The sequence below is a fragment of the Protopterus annectens genome, chromosome 3.part1 (genome assembly GCF_019279795.1).
Source record: "Protopterus annectens isolate FY-2018-M chromosome 3.part1, PAN1.0, whole genome shotgun sequence".
Classification (NCBI taxonomy): Eukaryota; Metazoa; Chordata; order Ceratodontiformes; family Protopteridae; genus Protopterus; species Protopterus annectens.
Genome location: NC_056732.1, coordinates 124,468,603 through 124,491,719, shown reverse-complemented (window position 1 = coordinate 124,491,719; position 23,117 = coordinate 124,468,603). Strand labels below are relative to the sequence as shown.

Here is a 23,117-nt window from a genome sequence, read left to right as displayed (position 1 = left end):
ACCAATCTGCCCACCCAGCTTCACTGACAGTGCATCCCGATGGAATCCTTGAAGTCCGTCAACTCGATGCACTCCCAGAAGATATATTCCCAATTACCTCTTTTTTCCCCCGTCACACCTCAACATTTGCTGTCTACTTGAGGAAAAATTCTGTGGAGTCTACTTTGGGTATAAAGTATTGCATAATGACTAAGAATCAATCAGAATAGGTTAGAAAGGATTGGGAAGAGAGATTGAATAAGCAATTTACAAAGAAACAATAAGTGGATATATGTACGTCTCTGCAAAAAGATCCAAAATCACACAAGGAATGCTGAGAACAAATCACTTTATGACGCAAAGCTTTCGGGTATGAACCCTTTCTCAATACTAAATACATACATATACACAAAGCAACTGCTTTTATACAACGTAGGTTGAAATGATATTTTTATCAACCTGTGCACATGAACATGTTTATACATTGATGTTAATAAGTGCATCTGTTGTGTACATGTATGTGTACACTTATGTTTTAATGTTTTTAGAGTTTGTATTAAACATATAGGTATATATGTATATTTTTTAATTTTTATAATTAAACATATATATGTGCTAGATTTAGATTCATATTGCTTTGAAATTTGATCATATATATGCATATGTGTAGCTTCTTTTTTAACAAATGTTTTCTTGCAGTATGTTTCTTTAAATAATTTAATTTTTTAAACTGCACATTTAAATAGGTCATGTGACTTTGGCTGCAGTCACATGACAACTTTGCTGTCTACTTGAGGAAAAAGCAGTTGCTTTGTGTATATGTATGTATTTAGTATTGAGAAAGGTTCAATCAGAATAGGTTAGAAAGGATTAAGAGAGATTGAATCAGCATTCCAAAGAAATTGTGTGATTTTATATGTACGTCTCCCAAGTATGTAAGAATATCTAGAAGATTTAGTATTTTTGCTTGGAGGTATTGTGCTTTATTTGTAGTATAGAACTTTTGATTTCACAGGGACTGTGCACTTCTCACCTGGTGAGGAGCAGGTTTCTTTAACGATTAACATCATAGACTTTTTTTTCCCTGCGTCTAACATGAAAACTAAAAGTAGCATCTGGGGTTCACTACCTGGAACTAGATTATTAAACCAAAGTGAAGTACCCACCAAAGAAAATAGTATGTCATTTTGGTCTTGGAGGCTATAATCGGGTTAGCAGTAGGCACTGTTTACTGACACTGAGCCTGTTGTTCTTTGTGTTCCTGGAATATAATGACAGCAAATGTAGTGAACTGTAGAGGCTGGAAGAAACAAGCAAGTTTGTCTTTCTCTGCCTGTTAAAGGAAGTTTCTGTACAAGGTAGTAGCAGTTGCCTTCTGGGATCAGCGAGCAGAGTGAATAATGGCTTCACAATCCTGCTACTGATTTTCATAAACTTCAGACTCTCCAGTGAGTGTCTCCAACTCCCCCCCCCCCCCAGCCTGAGTTTATAATTCACCTTGTTCCGATTTTCTTTTGACTTGAAATGTAATCAGTGCTTAGTGTAATGGTTAAAGCTTGATCTGTAACCTGTTTAGAAATTCTAACATTGTGAGAATTGCCTACCTTCATTAGTTCAATACTGCTGTACAGCAACCCACCCAAGCTGTTCATTAATTTCCACTGCTTTCAGTTGTTCCACTCAATTAACTTCCTCCACTGAAACCCACACCCAGTGTAGATGTTGCTTTTATTTGTTAACAAAGTACAGTTTTGTACCTACCATAAATGTAGATGTCCGAACAGGATAGCATCTGCAGTCCTTACAAATGGGTTGTCTTGTCGTCAGGCAGCCCTTCGGTCGGCCGGATTCCAAAGTCTGGGTCTGGCCTCGGCTGGTGTCGCACTTCACCTGACGTCATCTCTGCTGGTCTTCGGGTATAAAGGCATCAGCCAACGCCATTTTCCTCAGTGTTTCTTTCCCAAGATGCCAGTTGCCCTCTTGGAAAGCTAAATTTTTGGGTAAATGCCAATGTTTCCAAAAGGTAGAAGGCAAACACAAAAAATAAGCATGTATGTACACATATACAAACAAATACACCATAAGAGATCCCCCCCCAGCTAGCTATTAGGTGGGTAAATACCCTAGGAGTACCACAGAGGGGAAGGAGGGTGGGTAATCCTGACTGCAGATGCTATCCTGTTCGGACATCTACATTTATGGTAGGTACAAAACTGTACTATGTCCTTCAAGGATGCATCTGCAGTCCTTACAAATGGGTAGAATACCATAGCCAAACTAGGGGAGGAGGAAGAAGAATTATGGTGTAGTTAGGATCCCTTGCAAAACAGCAGTGGCAAACCCTGCTCGGGATCTAGAGTATAGAGGTAAATTATAATGCTTGGCAAATGTATGCACGGAGGTCCAAGTAGCAGCCTCAATAATGTCCTTGGTAGCCACTCCTCATAAGAAAGCTGTGGTAGTGGCTGTAGCCCTTGTAGAATGAGGCCTTATGTTCTGTGGAATTTGCTTTCCATGGTAGGAGTAACAGAATCTTATGCAATTTCCTATCCACTTGGAGATTGTCTGTTTGAAATTGCTTTTCCTTCCCTTCCTGTTGCATAAGCTACTAGAAGCTGGTCAGTTTTTCTATTGCCCTTGGTTCTGTCCAGGTAGTAGCGCAACTGTCTATGTACATCCAAGGTATGCAGCAGTCTTTCCCCTGTTCTGTGGATTGGGAAAGAAGGTAGGTAGGTGGATTGCCTGGTTTAGAAACACTCTGGATACCACCTTAGGCATAAATGTAGGATTAGTTCTCATGGACACTCTATCTTGATGGAAGATTAGGAAGGGTTGTACTGCCATTAAAGCCTGTAGTTCGAAACCCTTCTTGCTGAAGTAATTGCCAGTAGGAAAGCAGTTTTCCAGGATAGGTGTTGAAGATCTGCTGTTGCTGCTGGTTCGAATGGAGGGAGTGTCAATTTTTCTAGCACAAAGTTCAAGTCCCATGCTGGTAATGGTGGTTTCCTAGGAGGTTTTACATTCTTAATTCCTCTGAGGAACTGCCTGAGTAGAGGATGTGAGAAGACAGGGGATCAAGCTGTATTCTGCAGAAATAGCTGATGCATGTATCTTGATGGAGGAATAGGACAGGCCTGTATGGAGAAGCTCTGCCAAATACTCCAGGATGTTGGCAATATCTATCTTTGACACATCTTTCCCTCTTTCAGTACTCCAAATGACAAACCTTTTCCATTTTCCTGCATAGTTCCTTCTTGTTGAAGGTCTGCGGGCCTCAAGGATAATGTCTTTAACCCTTTGGGATAAATCTGGGTTAGTTGCTCTTGTGTAATGTTCCAGGCAGTCAGTTGCAGAGTTTTCAGGTTTGGATGCAGGATGTTGTAGTCGCTTTGAGTTAACATCAAAGGAATCAGGGGTAGTGTCCACATTCCCCCCCGAGACATGCTCCTCAGCAATGGATACCAATGTTGTCTTGGCCAATTTGGAATCAGAATTATCCTTGGACGTTCCTCTTTGATTTTCAGTAGTACCTTGTGCATCAAAGGAAGAGGTGGAAATGCATATGCTGTCAGGCCTTTCCAACTGAAGGATAGAGAGTCCACCTTCCAAGCAAGTGGGTGGTATGTCCTTGTGCAGAATTTCTTGAGCTGGTGATTGAGTGGGGATGCGAATAGGTCTATTTGTGGCATTCCCCATTTCTTTGTGATGGCCTTGAAGATGTCCGGGTGCAGCATCCATTCGTGAGCATCCGAGGTAGTTCTGCTTAACATGTCTGCTAGGATGTTTTCTTTTCCCGGTACAAATATTGCCTGTAACTGAATGTTGTAGCTCAGAGCCATATTCCATAGGTCCAGAGCCATTCGGCATAGGGGGTATGAATGAGTGCCTCCCTGTTTGTTGATGTACCACATGACTGTGGTGTTGTCTGTCCTTATCATCAATTGTCCTTCTTTGAGGAATGGTCTGAAATTCTGGATTTCTAGTTTTACTGCCAGCATTTCTTTTTGATTTATGTGCAGGTGCAGCTGATCTGGAGTCCATAAGCCTTGAAGTCCATAAGCCTTGAATGCATTTGTCCAGCATGTGGGCCCCCCAACCTAGGTCTGAGGCATCCGTTGTGATGGTTTGGCTTGTTTGAATGTTGTGGAAGGACAAACCTGGGTTTGACTGGCATGCCTGAGCCCACCATAGGAACTCTTGTTTCAGGCATGGGATTAGTGGTATTTCGGTTTCTAAGCTGTGCCTGTGTTGAGACCATAAATTCTTTAGGTACCACTGTAGCTTTCTCATATGCAGTCTGGCATGGGGGACCAGGATTATGCAGGATGCCATGAAGCCCAAGGCCTGCAGTACTTTCCTTGCTGTTAGTTTGTTCTGCTTTGTTAATGCCAAGAAGTAAAGAGGAAGTTGTTCTTGTTTTTCTGCAGTTAGGAATGCCCTCTGTTTTACTGTGTCCAATTCTGCACCCAAGAATGTTCTTGTTTTGGATGGTATCAGTCTAGACTTTTTTAAATTGACTGTGTATCCCAGGGCTTGTAGTAAGCAAATGACTCTTTGTAAGTCTTGTGTCAGCTTGTTTTTGTTGTCCGCTTGTATCAGGCAGTCGTCCAGGTATGGATAAATTTGGATTCCCTGTAGCCTGCAATGAGCGATTACTGATGCCAGGCATTTCGTGAACACTCTGGGCGCAGTAGATAAGCCAAAGGGCAATGCTGAGAATTGATAATGCTCTGATCCTGCAAGAAATCTGAGGTATCTTCTGCAATTTGGTCGTATGGGGACGTGCAGGTATGCCTCCTTGAGATCTAGAGTTACCAGCCAACACTCCTTGCCCAGCATGGGAAGAAGTTGCTGTAGGGTCAGTATTTTGAATTTTGGAACAATGATGAATGTGTTTAAAGCGGACAGGTCGAGAATAGGTCTCCAACTTTTCTCTTTTCTCGGTACTAGGAAGAGTCTGGAGTAAAATCCTTTGCCCTGTTCTGTAGGTGGTACCCTTTCCACAGCTCTCATCTTTGTTAATTGAGCTATTTATTTTAGAGCTTCTGTCTTTTGATTTGGTGGTAGGTTTGGCATTCCTCTTTTTACTGGTAAGGTGTGGAAATGAAACCTGTAGCCTTGGTCTATAGTTTGCAAAATCCACTTGTCTCTTGTGATATAGTGCCAATTTTTTGAAAATAAGGCTAACTTTCCGCCTAAGGGTGCTGCTATTTGTTCCCTGGTAGGCGGTGTCAGAGCCAAGTCACTGTGATTGTCCGGTTGCAGTGGTAGTGGTTGTATTTGTGCCTCGTTGGTTATTGCCTTGCCACTGGCGTCCCCTGTAGGCACCTCCTCTGGATTGATTTCTGCCTCTGGAACGCCTATTCCTGCCTCTCTGAGATTTAGAGGAGTCTGGAAAGGACCAATTTTTGGAAGGCCAGTTCCTGCTAAACCTTGGGGGCTGAACCTGTAAGAAATCTTTAACTGTTTGTACAGATTTTGCCTTCTCTTCCATTTTCTTCATTATTTGTTGGGCAGGAGAACCAAATAGACTGACCTTATCCATAGGAGCATCTAATAGCTTTGCTTTAACATGATCCGCAAGACCTGTTCTTTCAACCATGCATGCCTTCTTATAACTGTGCCAGTCATGGCTGATCTAAATGAAGCCTCCAGTGCATCATAGCCACATTTTAAAGAATGGTTACTAACCTGCTGAATGTTATTCACCATTTCTAAAACATATTTCTTATCTAAGGAATCATCAGAGGACAGTTTCTTAGTTAACTGATCAAGCATAAACTCTTGGTATTGGATCATATGAAACTGACAGTTCAAAGCTCTAGCTGAGAGAGTAGCAGAGGTGTATACTTTTTACCCCATCTCTCTAAGGACCTGGATTCCCTTTCAGAAGGGAGAGGGTTTTTCGCTGAGGTCGGCTACTGCCTTAGGCCCCTGGGAGATAGTCTCAGGATCTGCAAGAGGAGCCTTGTATAAGTGGTGATGAGTGTCCGTACCCTGTAAAACCTATCGGGCTTGGCAGGGGCTGGAGGTAAAGTATCAGGAGCAGTGCAAGCATCATTAAATGCATCATCCACAACAGGAAGAACTGGAGGTATAGCCAAGGGCCTATGTTATGTAAGTGTAGGAAGGTCCTAGGCCTGTTTCTTGACTCTGAGAAATCTTGTCCCTGCCATTTGAATTGCTCTCTCATGGCATGTAAGGTTTCCCCAAAGGAAAATTCCTCTGGTGGAGAGGCAGAAGGTATAGATTCTTCAGCATTGGAATCTTCATAAGTAGAAAAAGGAGCCTCTGGATGGTCTGTATTGTCTGTATCATCAGAAGAGTCATCTGAGGACACTGGCTCAGGGGGCTCTGCTCTAGGTCTCTTTTCTGGAGGTTGAGAGGCCCTGTCTGGGTGAGATTGGGATCCCCTTATTAAAGAGATGAGATCCTCTGCCAGAGTAAGCATTTGGGAACTGGAACTGGGCCTGTGAGAGGGGGGCTTAACAGGCACAGACTTAGCAGATTTGGCTGCTTTAGCCCTGGCAAAGGCCTTTATAGACATGGCTGCAGGAGGCCTAGTAGCACCACGTGCTGGGGTAGAGACATCCAAAGGGATGGTGTCCGATAATTCTAGAGAAACCACATTAGTAGGCAAAACTTCAGAGGCCGATTCAACTAGGGTAGCAGGGGCCTCGGTAGTAGTCATGGATTCGGCTGAAGATTGACCCGTTTGCTCGGTTTCGGCTGAAACCGAGACACTCGCAGTTTGCTTAACCGTGGTTTCGGCCAAAACCGCGGACCGCGAGTGTCGGTATTTTTCTTTGTGTTTCTTAACAATTTGAGAAGTCGGAGGATCCGACGGCATAATGTACGCAAAATCTGAGCCGAAAAACTGTTCAGCAAACTCCGACCGATGCCTAAGCGTTCGTCGGTTGAAGGAAGCACAGGCTAAACAGGCTGCTACGTCGTGGTCTGGGCCTAAACAAGGTAAGCAGTAAGAGTGGAAATCTTTATGAGGTATTTGTTTCCCACAAGTTAAACAGTTATTCACTTTTTCTGACATCGGCTGAGGCAAGAAAGGGTCCCCAACGGGTACTTAGCTTTTAGAAGTCTTCGAAGTAGTATTCGGTAGTAGTAATCTCTGGATCTGACCGACCGGCACTTGTGAACAGCTTCTGCTTCGGGCGCCACGCGGCAAGAAAGACAGAGGAAAATGGCGTCGGCTGATGCCTTTATACCCGAAGACCAGCAGAGATGACGTCGGGTGAAGTGCGACACCAGCCGAGGCCAGACCCAGACTTTGGAATCCGGCCGACTGAAGGGCTGCCTGACGACAGGACAACCCATTTGTAAGGACTGCAGATGCATCCTTGAAGGACATCAGTGCTTACTTGAGGCTTGTATTCAGTTGTTCAGGAATAGGTCTGAAGTTACTGTAAGTAAATTACATGTAATAACAAGTTGTTACTTTCCCAAGTGAAAATCGGGGAGTATTCCTCTGTTTTTAATTGTTTCGCTTCGTACATGTTCAGATAAACCTTTGTCCATTAAGTACAGGGTCAGAGAAATTAAACTGTTCTGTATTTTAAAAAATTAATCTGTTGTAAGTTAAAAAAAAATAGACTTTGATTCATAGAAGTTGAAAAAACTCTGCTGCAAAATCTGCTTTTCCAGTTTGTGCTGCAATTTTTTACTTCTGCGTCCAGCACCCATGCATTGTTCCTCCAACTAAAGCACTGGTTCAAGATCCTGTGTAAACAGATCTTGTGGATGGGGGTAGTGGTTTCTCTCAAGGTATTCTAGCATTGTTTTATTCTTATGTAGCACATTCAGCACAATGATAGCTGTCTGAGTGCTGCACACATTACCCTTTGCCAACACATGTTGTGCTAATCCTGTGATCGTTGTATGGTTTACTTGATAGCTCAAGCAGCAACAATATTAACACACTCAAAACTAACCTAGGAAAGGAGAATCTTACTTCCGCAGACTAAAATATGACGAAAATCTGTACATCAGAATTGATAACTTGATTTGTTTCACCTTTTTTTCAACTTTACCTGCATACATTTTTTAAAACCGTAAGTCATGATATCCTTTGAAAATCCTATAAGGTGTTGACTGTGGCTTTTTAGAGGTTTGGCATAATGGTTCAGGTCTTTACCTCATAGACACAAGGTACAGAATTTGATTGTGACCTGGGATTTTTGGCTAGGCTTAAAATGGCCCTTTAGGGCATATAGCCTAGTATTCACCTATGAAGCTACAAACTCTAGATCCCACGCAATTTGGTTTTGTGAAAGGTAGATCATGCCTGCTCAACCTGGTTAACTTTTCTGAGTCAGTCACCAGAGCTGTGGATGAGGACAAGGCAGTTCATACAGCCTACCTCGATTTGGCCAAGGCCTTTTGATACCATTCCTCACTCAGGAATTATTGATAAACTCATCAAACTAGGCATCAACCCCTATATCACTAGGTGGGTTGCAAATTGTCTCACAGTTAGAACCCACAGTGTGAAAGTAGCAGACTGCAAGTCAACCTGCCGACCAGTCACGAGTGGAGTCCCACAGGAATCAGTCTTGGGTCCACTCCTGTTTGGTGTCTACTTCTCAGAAGTCCAGGCCAACATGGAGGGACTCTCCCCAAGTGATGTAGACATCCTACAGAAAGGCCTCATTGAGACCAGTGACTGGTGTCGAAACCATGGCGTTAAGCTTAATGCCAGAAAATGCGTTGTCTTCCCCTTTGGGAAAAACTCAGTTCCCACTAATTACCACATCGATGGGAGCCCACTGAACACTGAAGGCGTTACAAGAGATCTGGGGACACAGGTTGACAGCAACCTCTCCTTCAACCACCACATTGCTGCTGTGGTCATTAAGTCCTTCTATGTGGCACATCTCATTACCAAGGGTTTTGCATCCAGGAAGAAAGAGGTCATCATCTCTCTCTCTGTTCTTCCCTCATTAGGCCAATCATTGAGTGTAATGCCCCATTTGGCATGTACCTTACAAGACGCATGCAACAGCTGGAAAAGCCACAAAAATACCTCACGAAGGGGATCCTAGGCCTTAATCACATGTCCTACACAGACAGACTCAAAAAAAACTCCAGTTGTTCTCTGTCTCATATCATCTACTAACAGGCGATCTCTGCTTGACTTACAAAGCCATGTCTGACCCAGCTGTGTTAGAAATTCTACATCTAAAGAAATCCAAATCCCTCCGCACCACACGCTCCAGGGACCTCAACCTCATTACAACAATCAACAGAACATGCTGGAGGGACAGGTTCATAACCCAGAGAATGCCCATGCTCTGGAATAGACTTTTCCCGTACATATCAAGCAGAGCCTCACTGGCCCTCTTCAAGAGAAATCTTGATGAGTGGATGGGAAATAGAAAATTCACCCTGGGGATCACTCCAGTGGCTCTACTTGATAGAGGCACTGGGAACTAACATCAGGCGGCACTTCTATGGGCTAGGCTTGTAAAGGCTCCAAGGTCATTAGCCTAGTACACACCTATGAACATATGTGATTCCTTCTCACTAAAAGGTAGTGTCCTCGCTCAGGAAAGGCATATTCCAAGTCCCTGAATAATTTATTGTGTAATATCATTGGGGGACTGACATAGGGTCTCTTATGTATAGTTAGTAAAAGCAGCATTTTGGAAGGCTTATGTTGTAGTCTGACACAGCCAGAAAGCAGATCAGAGAACTAAGTACAGTGCTGTATATGGGATACTTAAGCTTAGCAGGAAGTGTGTCTCAGATTTGGTGGTGCTGTGAGTATACTCTTAAAGTATTAAGATTTATGGTACTTTATGGAAATAAGACGCGTGTTCACAAAAACATGGCAATGAGGTGACTATGTAAGTTGTAGAAAACAGCATGTACTGCTAGTATTTTCTAGCACTTTGTTACAGAGGCTGTGATTTATGATAAATAATTTTGCTGTGTATGGCATGAATTTAAGAATGCAGTAGTGATTGTCCTTTAGTAACTTTACTGTTCATAGATCTGTCATGTATGTAGTAGGGTTTGCAGGTAAACTGTATGTTGCACATTTGGTAATGTCATGCGATACTTGACTGAAGTAACCATACTATATGCGTATGTATTCACTTTTATTCTGTATTATTAACCTGAATCTTTGTTTGTTTATATTGCTGAATTATTTGTTAGAAAATTAAATATATTCTGGAAAAAAGTGATTTTTTTTATGTAATGTTGCTAATCTCTAGTTTACTTAAGTAATGCATCACGAGATGCAGGTGAACAAAAAATGAAAAGGACAGCTCTGCTACTGTCATACATTGTATCCAGTAGCAGGGTTTAGAGGTGAAGCTAAAAATCTGTTTGCATTATGGGACAGAGGATGCCTAAGTGAAGAGAAAAATGCAAGCAGAAGTTCTGAGTCAATTTTTTTTCTTGGCCTTTTGTAGTACATCGTATAAAAGGCAAATTAACTGACTTGTCAGATTTTGCTTCATTAAACAAATGTCTTATTTTCTTTCCTTTTATGGCTATTACCCAGCAAGTAAGCTGTGTCCATTTTTGTGTTTTCTAGGTGCTGCGTTTCTACTGTGACACCTGCTCTGTTCCCATATGTCGGGAGTGCACCATGGGACGACATGTTGGTCACAGCTTTGTTTACCTCCAAGATGCCATTCAGGATTTCAGAGCATTAACCCTCCAGTTACTGGCAGATGCTCAGCAAGGGCGGCAGGCCATTCAGGTAGGAACTGATGCTTAACAATTTTGTGTACGTTTAGGAATAAGGTGCAGACAGTTCTACATAGTCCACACAAGACAAAAAGGACTCAAAGTAGTTAGTTTTCTTTGCAAGTTCTGTTACAAGTAAACTGATTTTTTGGAGGGGGTATCATTGCAGTGGTTGGTTGGTTTATATATTGGCTCAGTGTTATGTTTTATTTTGTTTTTAAACTTCCTTAAACAATACTTTTGCAGTTCCTTTGTTTAAAAGCTGTCAGCAACTAAACAATATTGAATACTGGAACATTGGTGCTGTGAGACATTGAACATTTGTAATCATTTTTCGGCCTTACTATAAGTCAGCTTACCCCACTGTTCCTTTCATATTGCATATTTTTTGTAGTAATATATATTTTACAACCCCAGTCACAGTCTTGTACTGGATGCCTCCAGAGCTCCTGCCTCACTGCTAAAATGCTGACTGCCATCCCAGCTGCCACTAAGGACAGGAGGATTAGAGTGCCTTTTGGCATGCTGAGGCATTATGTTGATGCTATTGGACGTGTAGGAGCGTTCAGAATTTACTTTTGAACATCCTACATCAACTTTTCCCCTGTGTTTCTTGTCAAGCTCTAGGGCAAGCCAATTAACTGTGAGTGGAGCAACACAGCCTCTTGCGATGCCTTCCTTCTGTGGTAGCTCTCACTTCCTCCCCCTTGGGATAATGGCCTTCCATTGCTGAAAATGATAATTGAATCTTGTCTGCTAGTGGTTTAATCAGGATCAATATCCATGTGCCAATGCACAAGCATATTTAATTGCACTTGTATGTGTGAAAAGTGTGCAGAAAACAGCATTTTTCAAGGAACAATGCAGTACAATGCAAATGGTCCTAATGATTTCCTGAATTTTGTGATCTGATGGTATCCATGTCATTATTCATCCACCATAGGGTATAGGATCCAATATCAGATCCGAGCAGGCAACATACAACTGACAGATCCAAGACTCTAGCTCCTCCCTGTCCCATAATTCTCTGCTGCCATCTAACCTTCAGGTCTCATTTGCCGCTGTTTAGTACAGACGCAATCCTTGGCTTGTGCTTCAGATAAGTGCTTGCTTTAAGTCATTTTGCTACTTTAATTAGCAGGTTAGTGGGTTTAGCTTGTGGCTAAGCAGTTGGTTAGTCTTTAGTGTTGTAGTTACCTCCCCTCCCTTAATTTTAGTAAATTGTATAGTTCGTGGCTGGTTGTGGGAGTTTTGGTGCCTTTTTTATTTTTTTAGCCATTGGGGCTTTGGTAGTAGTTTTTTCTATACCAATAGTGTTTTTCTTGTCTTTCCTGATGTCAGATAAGCCCTCCGGTTTTAAAAAGTGTTTCTCCTGCGGTTGAAAGATGCCCAATTCCGACTAGCACAAGGAGTGCTTGTATTGTTTGGGTGCTCAGCACCTGGAGGCTGAATGTGACATTTGTGCTGCATTTAACCCCAGGGCATTGGTGGAGCGCCGCAGTAAACTCCTTCTGAAAGGCATGGCTCAGGGAGGACCCTTTGATGTCCTTCAAGGATGCATCTGCAGTCATCACATATGGGTTGTCCTGCCTCAGGCAGCCCTTCGGTCAGCTGGATTCCAAAGTCTGGGTCTGGCCTCAGCTGATGTCGCACTTTCCCCGACGTCAGAGCGTCTGGGGTATAAAAGCATCAGCCGACGCCATCTTCCTCAGTCTTTCTTGCCGCGTGGTGCCCGAATCAGAAGCAGTTCGCAAGTGCCGGTTGGCCAGCTCCTGTGATTCAGCTACCGAAGACTTCGTAAAAGCTAAGTACCCCATTGGGGACTCTTTCTTGCCTCAGCCGATGTCAGATAAAGTTAATAATTGTTTAACTTGTGGAAAACAAATACCTCATAAGGATTTCCACTCTTACTGCCTCCCCTGCCTAGGCCCAGACCACGACGTCTCGGCCTGTTCAACCTGTGCTTCCTTCAACCAACGAACTCTTAGACGTCAGTCGGAGTTTGCAGAGGAATTCTTTGGGGCTACTTTTGCTTATAAGATGCCATCGGAGACTCCGACTTCGCATTTAGTTAAAAAACGGAAGGACAAGGACTGACACACGCGGCCCGCGGTTTCAGCTGAAACCACGGTCAGGCCTACCGCGAGTGTCTCGGTCTCGGCTGAAACCGAGTCCTTGGTACTTCCTATTACCGAAACCGCACAACCGACTACCTTGGCCCCGGAGGCCCCGGCCGAGTCGGTTATTGAATTACCTACTGAAACCGGTGTCCAGGAACCTTCCGACACCATTCCTTTAGACAAGTCTACTCCTGCACGTGGGGCAGCCAGACCCCCTGCTTCCATGTCCATTAAGGCTTTTTCTAGGGCTAAAGCTGCTAAACTTTCTAAAGCTTTGCCTCCCAAGGTTTCCTCTCAGAGACCTTCTACTGGCTCTCAGATTCTTAGCCTAGCAGAGGATCTTATCTCATTAATTATAGGTTCTCAACCTCATCCGGACAGTGCTCTCAACCACCTCCAGACAAAAGGCCCAGGGTTGAGCCCTCTGACCCCCCACTCCTCAGATGAGTCCACTGATGGCTCTGCTCTGTCAGACCACCAGGAGGAGGCTTATTCGGCCTACGAGGATTCTGATGCTGAAGAATCTATTCCCTCGGCCTCCCCTCCTGAAGAGTTTTCCTTTAGAGAGACATTACACTCTATGAGAGAACATTTTCAATGGCAGGGTCAGGAATTCTCTGATTCTAGAAAGAGATTAAGGACCTTTTTACATTTACCTCAGCATAGGCCTTTAGCTATACCTCCTGTTTTGAATGTCATTGATGATGTGTACTCTGATGCTAGTACAGCCCCTGACTCTCTCCCTCCGGCTCCTGCTAAACCTGATAGGTACTACAGGGTCCCGGACTCACACCTACACCTGTACAAGGCCCACTCTGCTGATCCAGAAACTATTTCCCAGGGCCCAAAAGGGGTTGCTGCTGCCTCTGCTAAAAATCCTCTACCCTCTGAAAGGGAGTCCAGAGCATTAGACAGATGGGGTAAGAAAGTGTATACTTCTGCAACTCTTTCCATGAGGGCACTAAATTGTCAATTTCATATGATACAGTACCAAGAGTATTTGTTAGATGAATTGCATAAGAAACTGTCCTCTCCTGAACCCCTTGATCACAAATCCCTTCAGGATCTGGTACATAACTCCCAGCAGGTTAGTAACCATTTCTTACAGTGTGGTTATGATGCATTGGAAGCTTCATGTAGGTCAGCTATGACAGGTGCAGTTATACGTAGGCATGCCTGGCTGAAGGAACAATCTCTGCCAGACCATGTTAAAGCTAAGCTTTTGGATGCTCCTATGGAAAAGCAAAATTTATTTGGTTCCACGGCTCAAGAGGTCTTAAAGAAATTTGAAGAAAAGGCAAAATCTGTGCAAACAGTCAAAGACTTTCTGCAAGTCCAACCACCGAGATTCAGCAGAAATTAGCCTACTAAGAATTGGTCCTTTCCGGGCTCAGATCTCAGAGAGGCAGGAATAGACGTGCCAGAGGTAGAGGGCAAGCTAGAGGCTCCTACAGAGGCCGTCAGTGGCAGCCTCCCAACCAGAGAGGTAGTGCAGGAACTACAACTGCTACACCAGGACAGACTCAATGACTTTATTTTGACTCCGCCGACCAGGGCTCAATTAGAAGCACCTCTGGGCGGAAAGCTTTCCTTATTCTCAAAAAATTGGCACAGCATTACAAGGGACACATGGACACTGCAAATAATAGACAAAGGATACAGGTTCCATTTCCACATATTGCCAAAAAGAAAAGGCATGCCAGACCTGCCACCAAACCAGAGGGCAGAGGCTTTGAAGCAAATTACCAACTTAATGCAAATGAAAGCCATAGAAAAGGTACCTCTTTCAGAACAAGGCCAAGGATTTTACTCCAGATTATTCCTTGTTCCAAGAAAAGAAAATCAATGGAGGCCTATTCTCGACTTGTCCGCACTGAATACTTACCTCATTGTGCCAAAATTCAAAATGCTGACTCTACAGCAACTCCTTCCCATGCTGGGCAAGGGGTCTTGGCTGGTGACTCTAGACCTCAAGGAGGCATACCTGCATGTCCCTATTCGACAAAGCTGCAGAAGACACCTCAGATTTCTTGCAGGGTCAGAGCATTATCAATTCTCAGCATTGCCCTTTGGCTTATCTACTGCGCCCAGAGTATTCACGAAATGCCTGGCATCAGTAATTGCACACTGCAGACTTCAGGGGATTCAAATCTACCCATATCTGGATGACTGCCTTATACAAGCGGACAGCAAGCAACCTCTGTTAAAGGACTTGGACTATGCCATCCACCTGCTACAGGCCTTGGGATATACAGTCAACATCCACAAATCAAGACTTGTTCCATCCCAAAGAATAACTTTTCTGGGTGCGGATCTAGACACAACCACCCAAATGGCCTTTCTCACAGAAGAAAAACAAAAACAACTACTGGATTACTTCAAGAATCTGACAAGACAAACTCTGCTGACTGCAAGGAAAATCCTGCAGGCCCTGGGTTACATGGCATCTTGCATTCTTCTGATTCCACAAGCAAGACTGCATATGAGAAAATTACAATGGTACCTAAGGAGTTTATGGACTCAGCACAGTCACAGCTTAGAAACTTTGATCCCACTCATTCCATGCCTTCAAAAGGAATTTCTGTGGTGGGCTCAAGCCTGCCAGTCAAACAGCGGGTTGCCCTTCAGCAAGCCAAGAGCCAACCAAACCATCACCACGGACGCTTCAGACCAAGGTTGGGGAGCACACATGGAGGGCAGATGTATCCAAGGGCTATGGTCACAAAAAGAGCTGCACATGCACATAAACCAAAAGGAAATGCTGGCAGTGATGCACGCAATCGAGGCCTTCAAACCTTTCCTTCATCAAGGCCACCTGCTCATAAGGACAGACAACACCACAGTTATGTGGTACATAAACAAGCAAGGAGGCACCCATTCCTACCCTCTTTGCAGACTGGCAATGAATCTATGAGAACTTTCCTTGAAACTCAACATACAGCTACAGTCCCAGTTCGTGCCAGGGAAGGACAATATACTGGCAGACAGCTTAAGCAGAACTACCATGGGTGCACACGAATGGATGCTGCACCCAGACATCTTCTTACTCATAACACAATCATGGGGAAGGCCGGAAATAGATCTATTCGCTTCCCCCCACAATCATCAACTGAAGAAATTCTGCTTAAGAACATACCACCCACAAGCATGGAAAGTGGACGCTCTCTCTTTTAGCTGGAAAGCTCTAACAGTGTATGCTTTCCCACCTCTTTCATTAATGACCAAGGTCTTACTGAAGATCAGGGCAGAGCAGCCCAGAGTGATTCTGATAGCTCCAAACTGGCCAAGACAGCACTGGTACCCACTGTTAAAGAGCATATCACAGACGAAACCGTGGCCTCTCCCCCTATGGCCACTTCTACTGACGCAGCACAATTTCAAGACTCTGCACTCCAACCTGAAAACCTTGCAGCTAACTGCCTGGAGAATACCATGACTCCTCCTCAGGATAACCTATCCCAGAGAGTGAAGGATATTATTATGGAAGCTCACCGGCCTTCCACAAGGAAGGCATATTCAGCAAAATGGAAAAGATTTCACACTTGGAACACAACAAAGGGCCTAGATGTGACACTGATGAACATGGCACATATACTGGAATATTTGGCAGAATTGTTCCACAATGGCCTGTCTTACTCTTCCATTAAGATACATGCCTCAGCAATTTCAGCAGAATACAATGTTAATCCACCTGTCTTCTCTCATCTTCTCCTAAGACAGTTTCTAAGAGGAATCAAAAACATCAATCCTCCAAGGAAACCGCCTCTACCTACCTGGGACCTTAACTTCATGTTGGAAAAACTAACACTTCCTCCCTTTGAACCAGCAGCATCGGCAGATCTACAGTTTCTGTCTTGTAAAACTGCCTTCCTTCTGGCCATAACCTCAGCAAGAAGAGTATCTGAGTTACAAGCTTTAATGGCAGTGCAGCCATTTCTTATCTTTCATCAGGACAGAGTTTCTTTGAGGACCAATCCTACATTTATGCCAAAGGTGGTATCCAGGGTATCTTTGAACCAAGCTATTCACTTGCCTACATTCTTCCCACAACCACAAAATAAAGGGGAGAAACTTTTGCACACCCTGGACATGCACAGACAATTGCGCTACTACTTGGACAGAACTAAAAGTTACAGAAAGACTGACCAGTTGTTTGTAGCATATGCTGCTGCTGGGGCCCAAGGAAAAGCAATTTCCAAACCGACAATTTCAAAATGGATAGGAAATTGCATTCGTTTTTGTTACTCCTTTCATGGAAAAACTGTGCCAGCTAACATTAGACCTCATTCCACAAGAGCCACAGCCACCACTACAGCCTTCCTAAGAGGGGTGGCTGCCAAGGACATTTTAGAAGCTGCTACATGGAGCTTCGTGCATACATTTGCCAAGCATTGCAATTTACCCTTATACTCCAGATCCAGAGCAGGCTTTGCTACGGCAGTCCTGCAGGGTATCTTAACTACACCATCCTTTACTTAGTACCTCCACCCCCAGATTGGCTATGGTATTCTACCCATATGTGATGACTGCAGATGCATCCTTGAAGGACATAGTACAGTTTTGTACCTACCATAAATGTAGATGTCCGATAGGTATGCATCTGCAGTCAGGTTTACCCTCCCTCCTTCCCCTCTGTGGTATTCCTAGGGTGCTTACCCCTCTATTAGCTAGCTGGGGGAATCTATTATGGTGTATTTGTTTGTATATATATATATATATGTATATATTTTTCTGCAAATGTTTGGAATTTTATTGCATTCCTCCAAATTTAGCCTTCCTAGAGGGCACCTGGCATCTGGGGCAAGAAAAACTGAGGAAGATGGCGTCGGCTGATGCTTTTATACCCCAGACGCTCTGACGTCGGGGAAAGTGCGACATCAGCCGAGGCCAGACCCAGACTTTGGAATCCGGCCGACTGAAGGGCTGCCTGAGGCAGGACAACCCATATGTGATGACTGCAGATGCATACCTATCGGACATCTACATTTATGGTAGGTACAAAACTGTACTTTTCCCCTTCTAAGGCTTCCTCTTTGGATCCTAAGAGGAAGACCCCTTCCTTGCCTTCCAAGAAACCATGGCTGTCAGATCCTAGGTCCCCGGATCCACTTCCAGCCCAGACCATTTCGGACCCAAGAGCAGCGGTGTCTTCTTCCAGATCCAAGGCTTCTTCGGATCCAACCAAGATCAAGCCAGCCTCGGATCAGACCAGTTTGTGATGGATCCGGATCCGATAATCATTGAAGAGGAAGTGTTGTCTTTTACCCCCAGGCATATAGTCCATTTGGCTCCTGGGCCTTGGAACCGAACTCAGGATCACCGGCATAGGTCAGTAGGGTCTCTAAGTCCACCCACTCCTCCTCTTCCTCCAGATCGTCCAGGAGTCTGTTGCCTACCGACATGAACAGGATGATGAGAAGCTTCCTTAAAGGCCAAATAGAGTTGGTGCTTCTGGATTCCCCAGCCCATCTGGCCAAGGGAGCATTGCCTATTCCAGTTTCTGATTCTTCTCTTCCAATTCCACTGGCTTTGGGATCTCAGGATCTGGACACCTACGGTCAGATTCTGGCGAGGCCGAACATTCACTTTTCTTGACCCCATCAGGGTCTTTGGCCTGCTGTGTTCCTCCTCCTTGGACCACAGTGGACCCCGATTGGGACCTGTATTTATGGACCAGTGTGTCTCCCTTGGGGCTTCAGCCCTTGATAGCTCCAGACCAGTATCATTTGGGGGTTGTGGTGCTGTGTTGGAGCTTGTTCCTCCTCTCCGGGGGAACTTTGCCCTCTGAGATTGGGGATCAGACTGCTTCCAGTCCCTCAGCCTCCCGGATGTAGAGAGGACCTTCTCCAGGACAGGAGCTTCATCTCCTGCACTTCTGGGTCCATCCTTGCCTCTCTCTACTTTGGGTGGTGAGGCCTCTCTTCCTGTCCAGGGTCAGCCCTTCCATTTGACCCTTCAGGGGCTTCTTTCCCTCGAGTGGTCCCTGCATCTTCTGAGTCCTCCCTGGAGCCCCCCATGGAGGAGGTACCTCGTAAGAGAAAGTTCCAGAGGAGGCACTTGAACTCCCTTCAGAGTTCCTTACTGATGGCATGGACTTCGATGAAGGAGATGGGTTCCCTAGATCTCTGCCCGATGATGTTTCCTTTTGGGACATCCTTGAGATCTTGAAGCAGAAGGGCAGATGGTCTCCCCAACCCCTGTCTTCGGAGGAGTCCATGTTTCTGAAGGCTTTTGGGTTGGGCCCATCTACTTATTGAGTGTCTCCCCCTGCCAAAGGGTTGGTAGATCTTATCACCGGCAGGGCCTGGAAGGAGCTCAACACTGTGGAGCCAGTTCCAAAACTTCCAGATAAATTCCTCAGCCCTCCTGTGGGCTACCCTTTTTGGAGCAAAGGAGTTAATGGTTGATGCCATCATGTTTGCCACTGCCATTAAAAAGGAGCTGGCGGATCAGAGCTCCTCAGTCCAATCCCTGAACAGGGAGTCCCAGGTGATAGACGGTCATGGGAAGCATGTGTACACCTCAGCTACCTTTGGACTGAGGGCAATCAGTTACTTGGCACACTTTATCCTCCTCCAAGAGAATTTGGTTAAAGAACTCTTCACTTCCTTTACAGAGTTATTGCTGATGGAGGACTGCAAAAAGGTATCTCCCGAGCTTTCTACTCTTCCATCACTCGCTAATTCCTCAATGAGTCTAACTTCCAGTGCTGCGGAAGCTACCTCTCGAGTGGCAGGTACCAGGATAGTTATAAGGCTTCATGCTTGGTTATGCTTATGCAGGTTTGCAGAGCCCTTCAAAGCATCCTTTACCGGTGCCCCCTTTGATGGGTCCACACTCTTTGGATCCTCTGTTAAGAACACTTTGACCAATAGTGAGCAGGAGGTGAAGACTCTGATTGCAGTTGGGATCAAGCCTTTTACTCCTCAGAGGTCCTTCTCCAAGACCCAACAAGGAACTAGGAAGATGTAGTTCCATAAGGAAGAGTCTCTCTTTCAGGACACTCCTGATGACTACTCTTCCAGAGGCAGGGGAAGAGGTTTCAATAGCTGACACCACCCTAGAGGCGGGGGGGGGGGGCACAAAATCAGGGCTCCAGGGAACCCTTTTCTGAACAGCCCTATCAGTGCTCCTGAGGCATTGGCTGACTACTCTACACTGGAGGCAATCAAAGGTCGCATTTCCCTTCATCCACTAGCCTGGACAAACATTACCTCTGATTAGTGGGTCTTAAACATTGTTTCCAGGGGATATTTCATTCCCTTTTCAAAACCCCCTCCCATACACAGATACCTCCTCGATGTTCCACCCAGTCAGAAGGAGTTGGCCTTCAAGGAATTTCAACAACTTCTTCAAAAACGAGCCATCCAAGAGGTCTCACAGGACAAAGAGGATCCAATACTTACTTTCGCTTCTTTTTAGTGCCAGAAAAGATGGGGGACCTGTGTCCTAGTTTGGATCTCGGCAAGCTCAAACTATCAGTCAAAAATTCCAAGTTCCAGATGGTCACTGCTCACTCCAATTCTGCCTGTCTTACACAAAGATGACTGGTTGTGCTCTGTGGATCTCCAAGACACTTAATATCACATCAAGATAGGCAGGCATTCCAGGCGACATCTTCGCTTCCTATTAGGAGCCAGTCATTACCAGTTCAGAGCCCTACCCTTTGGTTTCACCACAACCCCCAGGTGTTTACCAAATGCATGGCAGTGGTAGTGGCTCATCTGCAGGTGCAGGGTTTTCAGGTCTTCCCATACCTCAACAATTGGCTCCTCATGGCACCTTCGAGGTATCAACTGTCACAAGCAATCCATCATGTTCTTATCCTTATCAGTCAGTTGGGGGTTACTGTCAATCATTCAAAATCATATTTATCCCCACGCAACAGTTGGAGTTCACAGGAATCCACCTAGACTCCACCTCAGAGATTGCAGCATTGCCTGTATGCAGAGTTCAGTTGATCCAGGGGCAGGTCAGGCAAATCTTAGACCTTTCACACTCCCAGGTTAACTTGATCCTTCATACCCCTAGGCTCCATGGGTGCGGCCATTCAACTTGTTCTCTTGACAAGGTACCATATGCGGGTTTTGCAGTGGACCCTGGTGTTCCAGTGGTCTGTTTTGTTTCATCCCATGTCCGTGTCCATAACATTGACATCTATGTGCAAACGGCACCATCTTTGATGGCTTCAGTCTCAGGATCTCCTCCTAAGTCAGGCCCTTTTGTGTTCCTCTGCCCAAGGCCACGGTGACCACAAATGCTCTTATTTTGGGGGGGGGGGCATTTTCAGGGGAGAGTGGTCCAAGGCACGTGATCCCCCATAGAGACTAAGTTGCACATAAATGTCCTAGAGATGAGAGCAGTTCTACTAACGTTGCAAGCCTTTCAGGACTGTTTGCCTCTGGGGATGATTGCAGTTCATGGCAGTAGTCTGGTTCGTCAACAAGCAGGGGAAGCACGCTCTTAATCGTTGTGCAGAGAGGCCATGAGAGTGTGGGAAAGGGCAATGTCCTCTGGATGCTTTCTTCTTGCAATGTGTATTCCCAGGGATTCCAGCATGCTGGCTGACAAACTCGGCATGACCATCTTGAGTCCTCATAAGTGGTCCCTCAATCCTACAGTGGCGAAGCAGATTTTCAACTGCTGGGGTCAACCATGCTGCAACCTCTTTGTCTCACCAGCCAGCCACAAGTGCAGCATGTACTTTGCCCTGATCACCCCTCTGGGGGAGTCACTGAAGGATGCTGTAGTCCATCATCGGCCTTCGGGTCTCCTTTACACTTATATTCTCCTGTCCTTCTAATTCCCAAGGTTTTGCAGAAAGCGCAATGCCTAAGGACATCCCTTATCCTCATTGCCTCTTTCTGGCCTCATGAACAGTGGCTCCTCTTCATCAGGTCTCATCTGAAGTATCCTCCCTGGGTACTGGATCCTCTACAGGATCTGATCTCCCATCTTTCGGGGCTTCCTCTTCCAAATCTGCAGACCGTTCATCTAATTACATGGTTTCTCCAATTCCAGTGATCTTGAAGCAGTCCAGGCTGGCATCTCCCATCAAGCGTATTATTCTAGCCTCCCACAAACCTTCCACCAGAAAGGTTTACACTAGTAAATGGAAAGGATTTTCCATTTGGGCCAAGAGCAGGAATCTGCATCCCTTTTCTGCCTCTGATCATTTTGCTTTTGTCCTCACTTTTCCAAGCAGGAGCAAGATGTTCATCGTGTTACACTGCTGCAGTCATTACACTTGGGTTATCCTGCTGTCAGGTGGTCCCGCAGTCGGCCAGAGTTCCAAAGTCTTGGTCCGGCGTCAGTTGCTGTCTCTTCTTCCCTGACGTCAGTGCGCCAGGGGTATATAAGTTGCATCCGACCCCATTTTCTTCACTCTTTCTTGCCGTGTGGTGCCCGAAGCAAAAGCAATTCGCAAGTGCCGGTCTGCCGACTCCTGAGATTTTCAAAGTCAAATTTCAGATCCGAAGTCTTCAATAAAGTTAAGTACCCCGTTGAGGAAACTTTTTTCTTGCCTCAGACCGATGTCAGAAAAAGTTAATAATTGTATTTCTTGTGGGAAGCAACTACCTCATAAGGGCTTCCATTCTTACTGTATTCCATGCCTAGGCCCTGATCACGACGTCACTAGTTGTCGGTTTTGTGCTAGATTTAACAAACACACTATAAAACGACATATTTATTTTGCTTTGCACTACTTTGGCCGAAGGTTCAATTATACTATGCCGTTGGAGCAACCGACAACCGCAATTCTTAAAAAACGCAAAGACAAGGATAAAGACAGACATCCGAGGTCCAAAACCGACGACGAAGCCTCTTCTTGGCCATTCGCCGGTTTGACAGTTCTCAGTGAGGCACTTTCGCATCCCCTGACACCCGCTACCTCAGAGCCACAGGCCGCCTCCGACTCCCATGTGGAGACAACTAGGACTCTGGAAACTCAAGGTATTGGGCCTATGGAAACTAATCCCTCAGATGGGTCCGGAGCTGCTGAGCAGGCATCGGCTTCTGAGGGTGTTTTCAGACCTTCACAACTTACCATTAAAGCAACAGCCAAGGCAAAAACACCATTAAAGACAAAGAAGCAAGTACAGCATTCTCCTGGACAGTCTTCCATGCCTAAGAAACAGATGCTTAAAATGGCCGAAGACCTCATTACTCGAATCAGGGGTTCCCATCCCCCTCCTTAGAAAAGGCCTAGGCAGGATACAGACTATGATTCCTCTGATCAGGTTTCCATTTCCTGTGATTCCTCTTCAGACCAGGGATACTCTCTACCCCCTATGAGGACTCTGA

General features: G+C 45.1%; 1 protein-coding gene across 1 annotated transcript in view; it reads left to right on the top strand.

The window, feature by feature from the left end:
* TRIM71 (tripartite motif containing 71) overlaps positions 1 to 23,117 on the top strand; it is a 1,372,825-nt gene that overhangs the window by 777,507 nt on the left and 572,201 nt on the right. Inside the window, exon 2 of the mRNA XM_044066644.1 lies at positions 10,538 to 10,705. Coding sequence (XP_043922579.1) covers positions 10,538 to 10,705 — 168 coding nt within the window. The remainder of the gene's footprint in view (positions 1 to 10,537; positions 10,706 to 23,117) is intronic.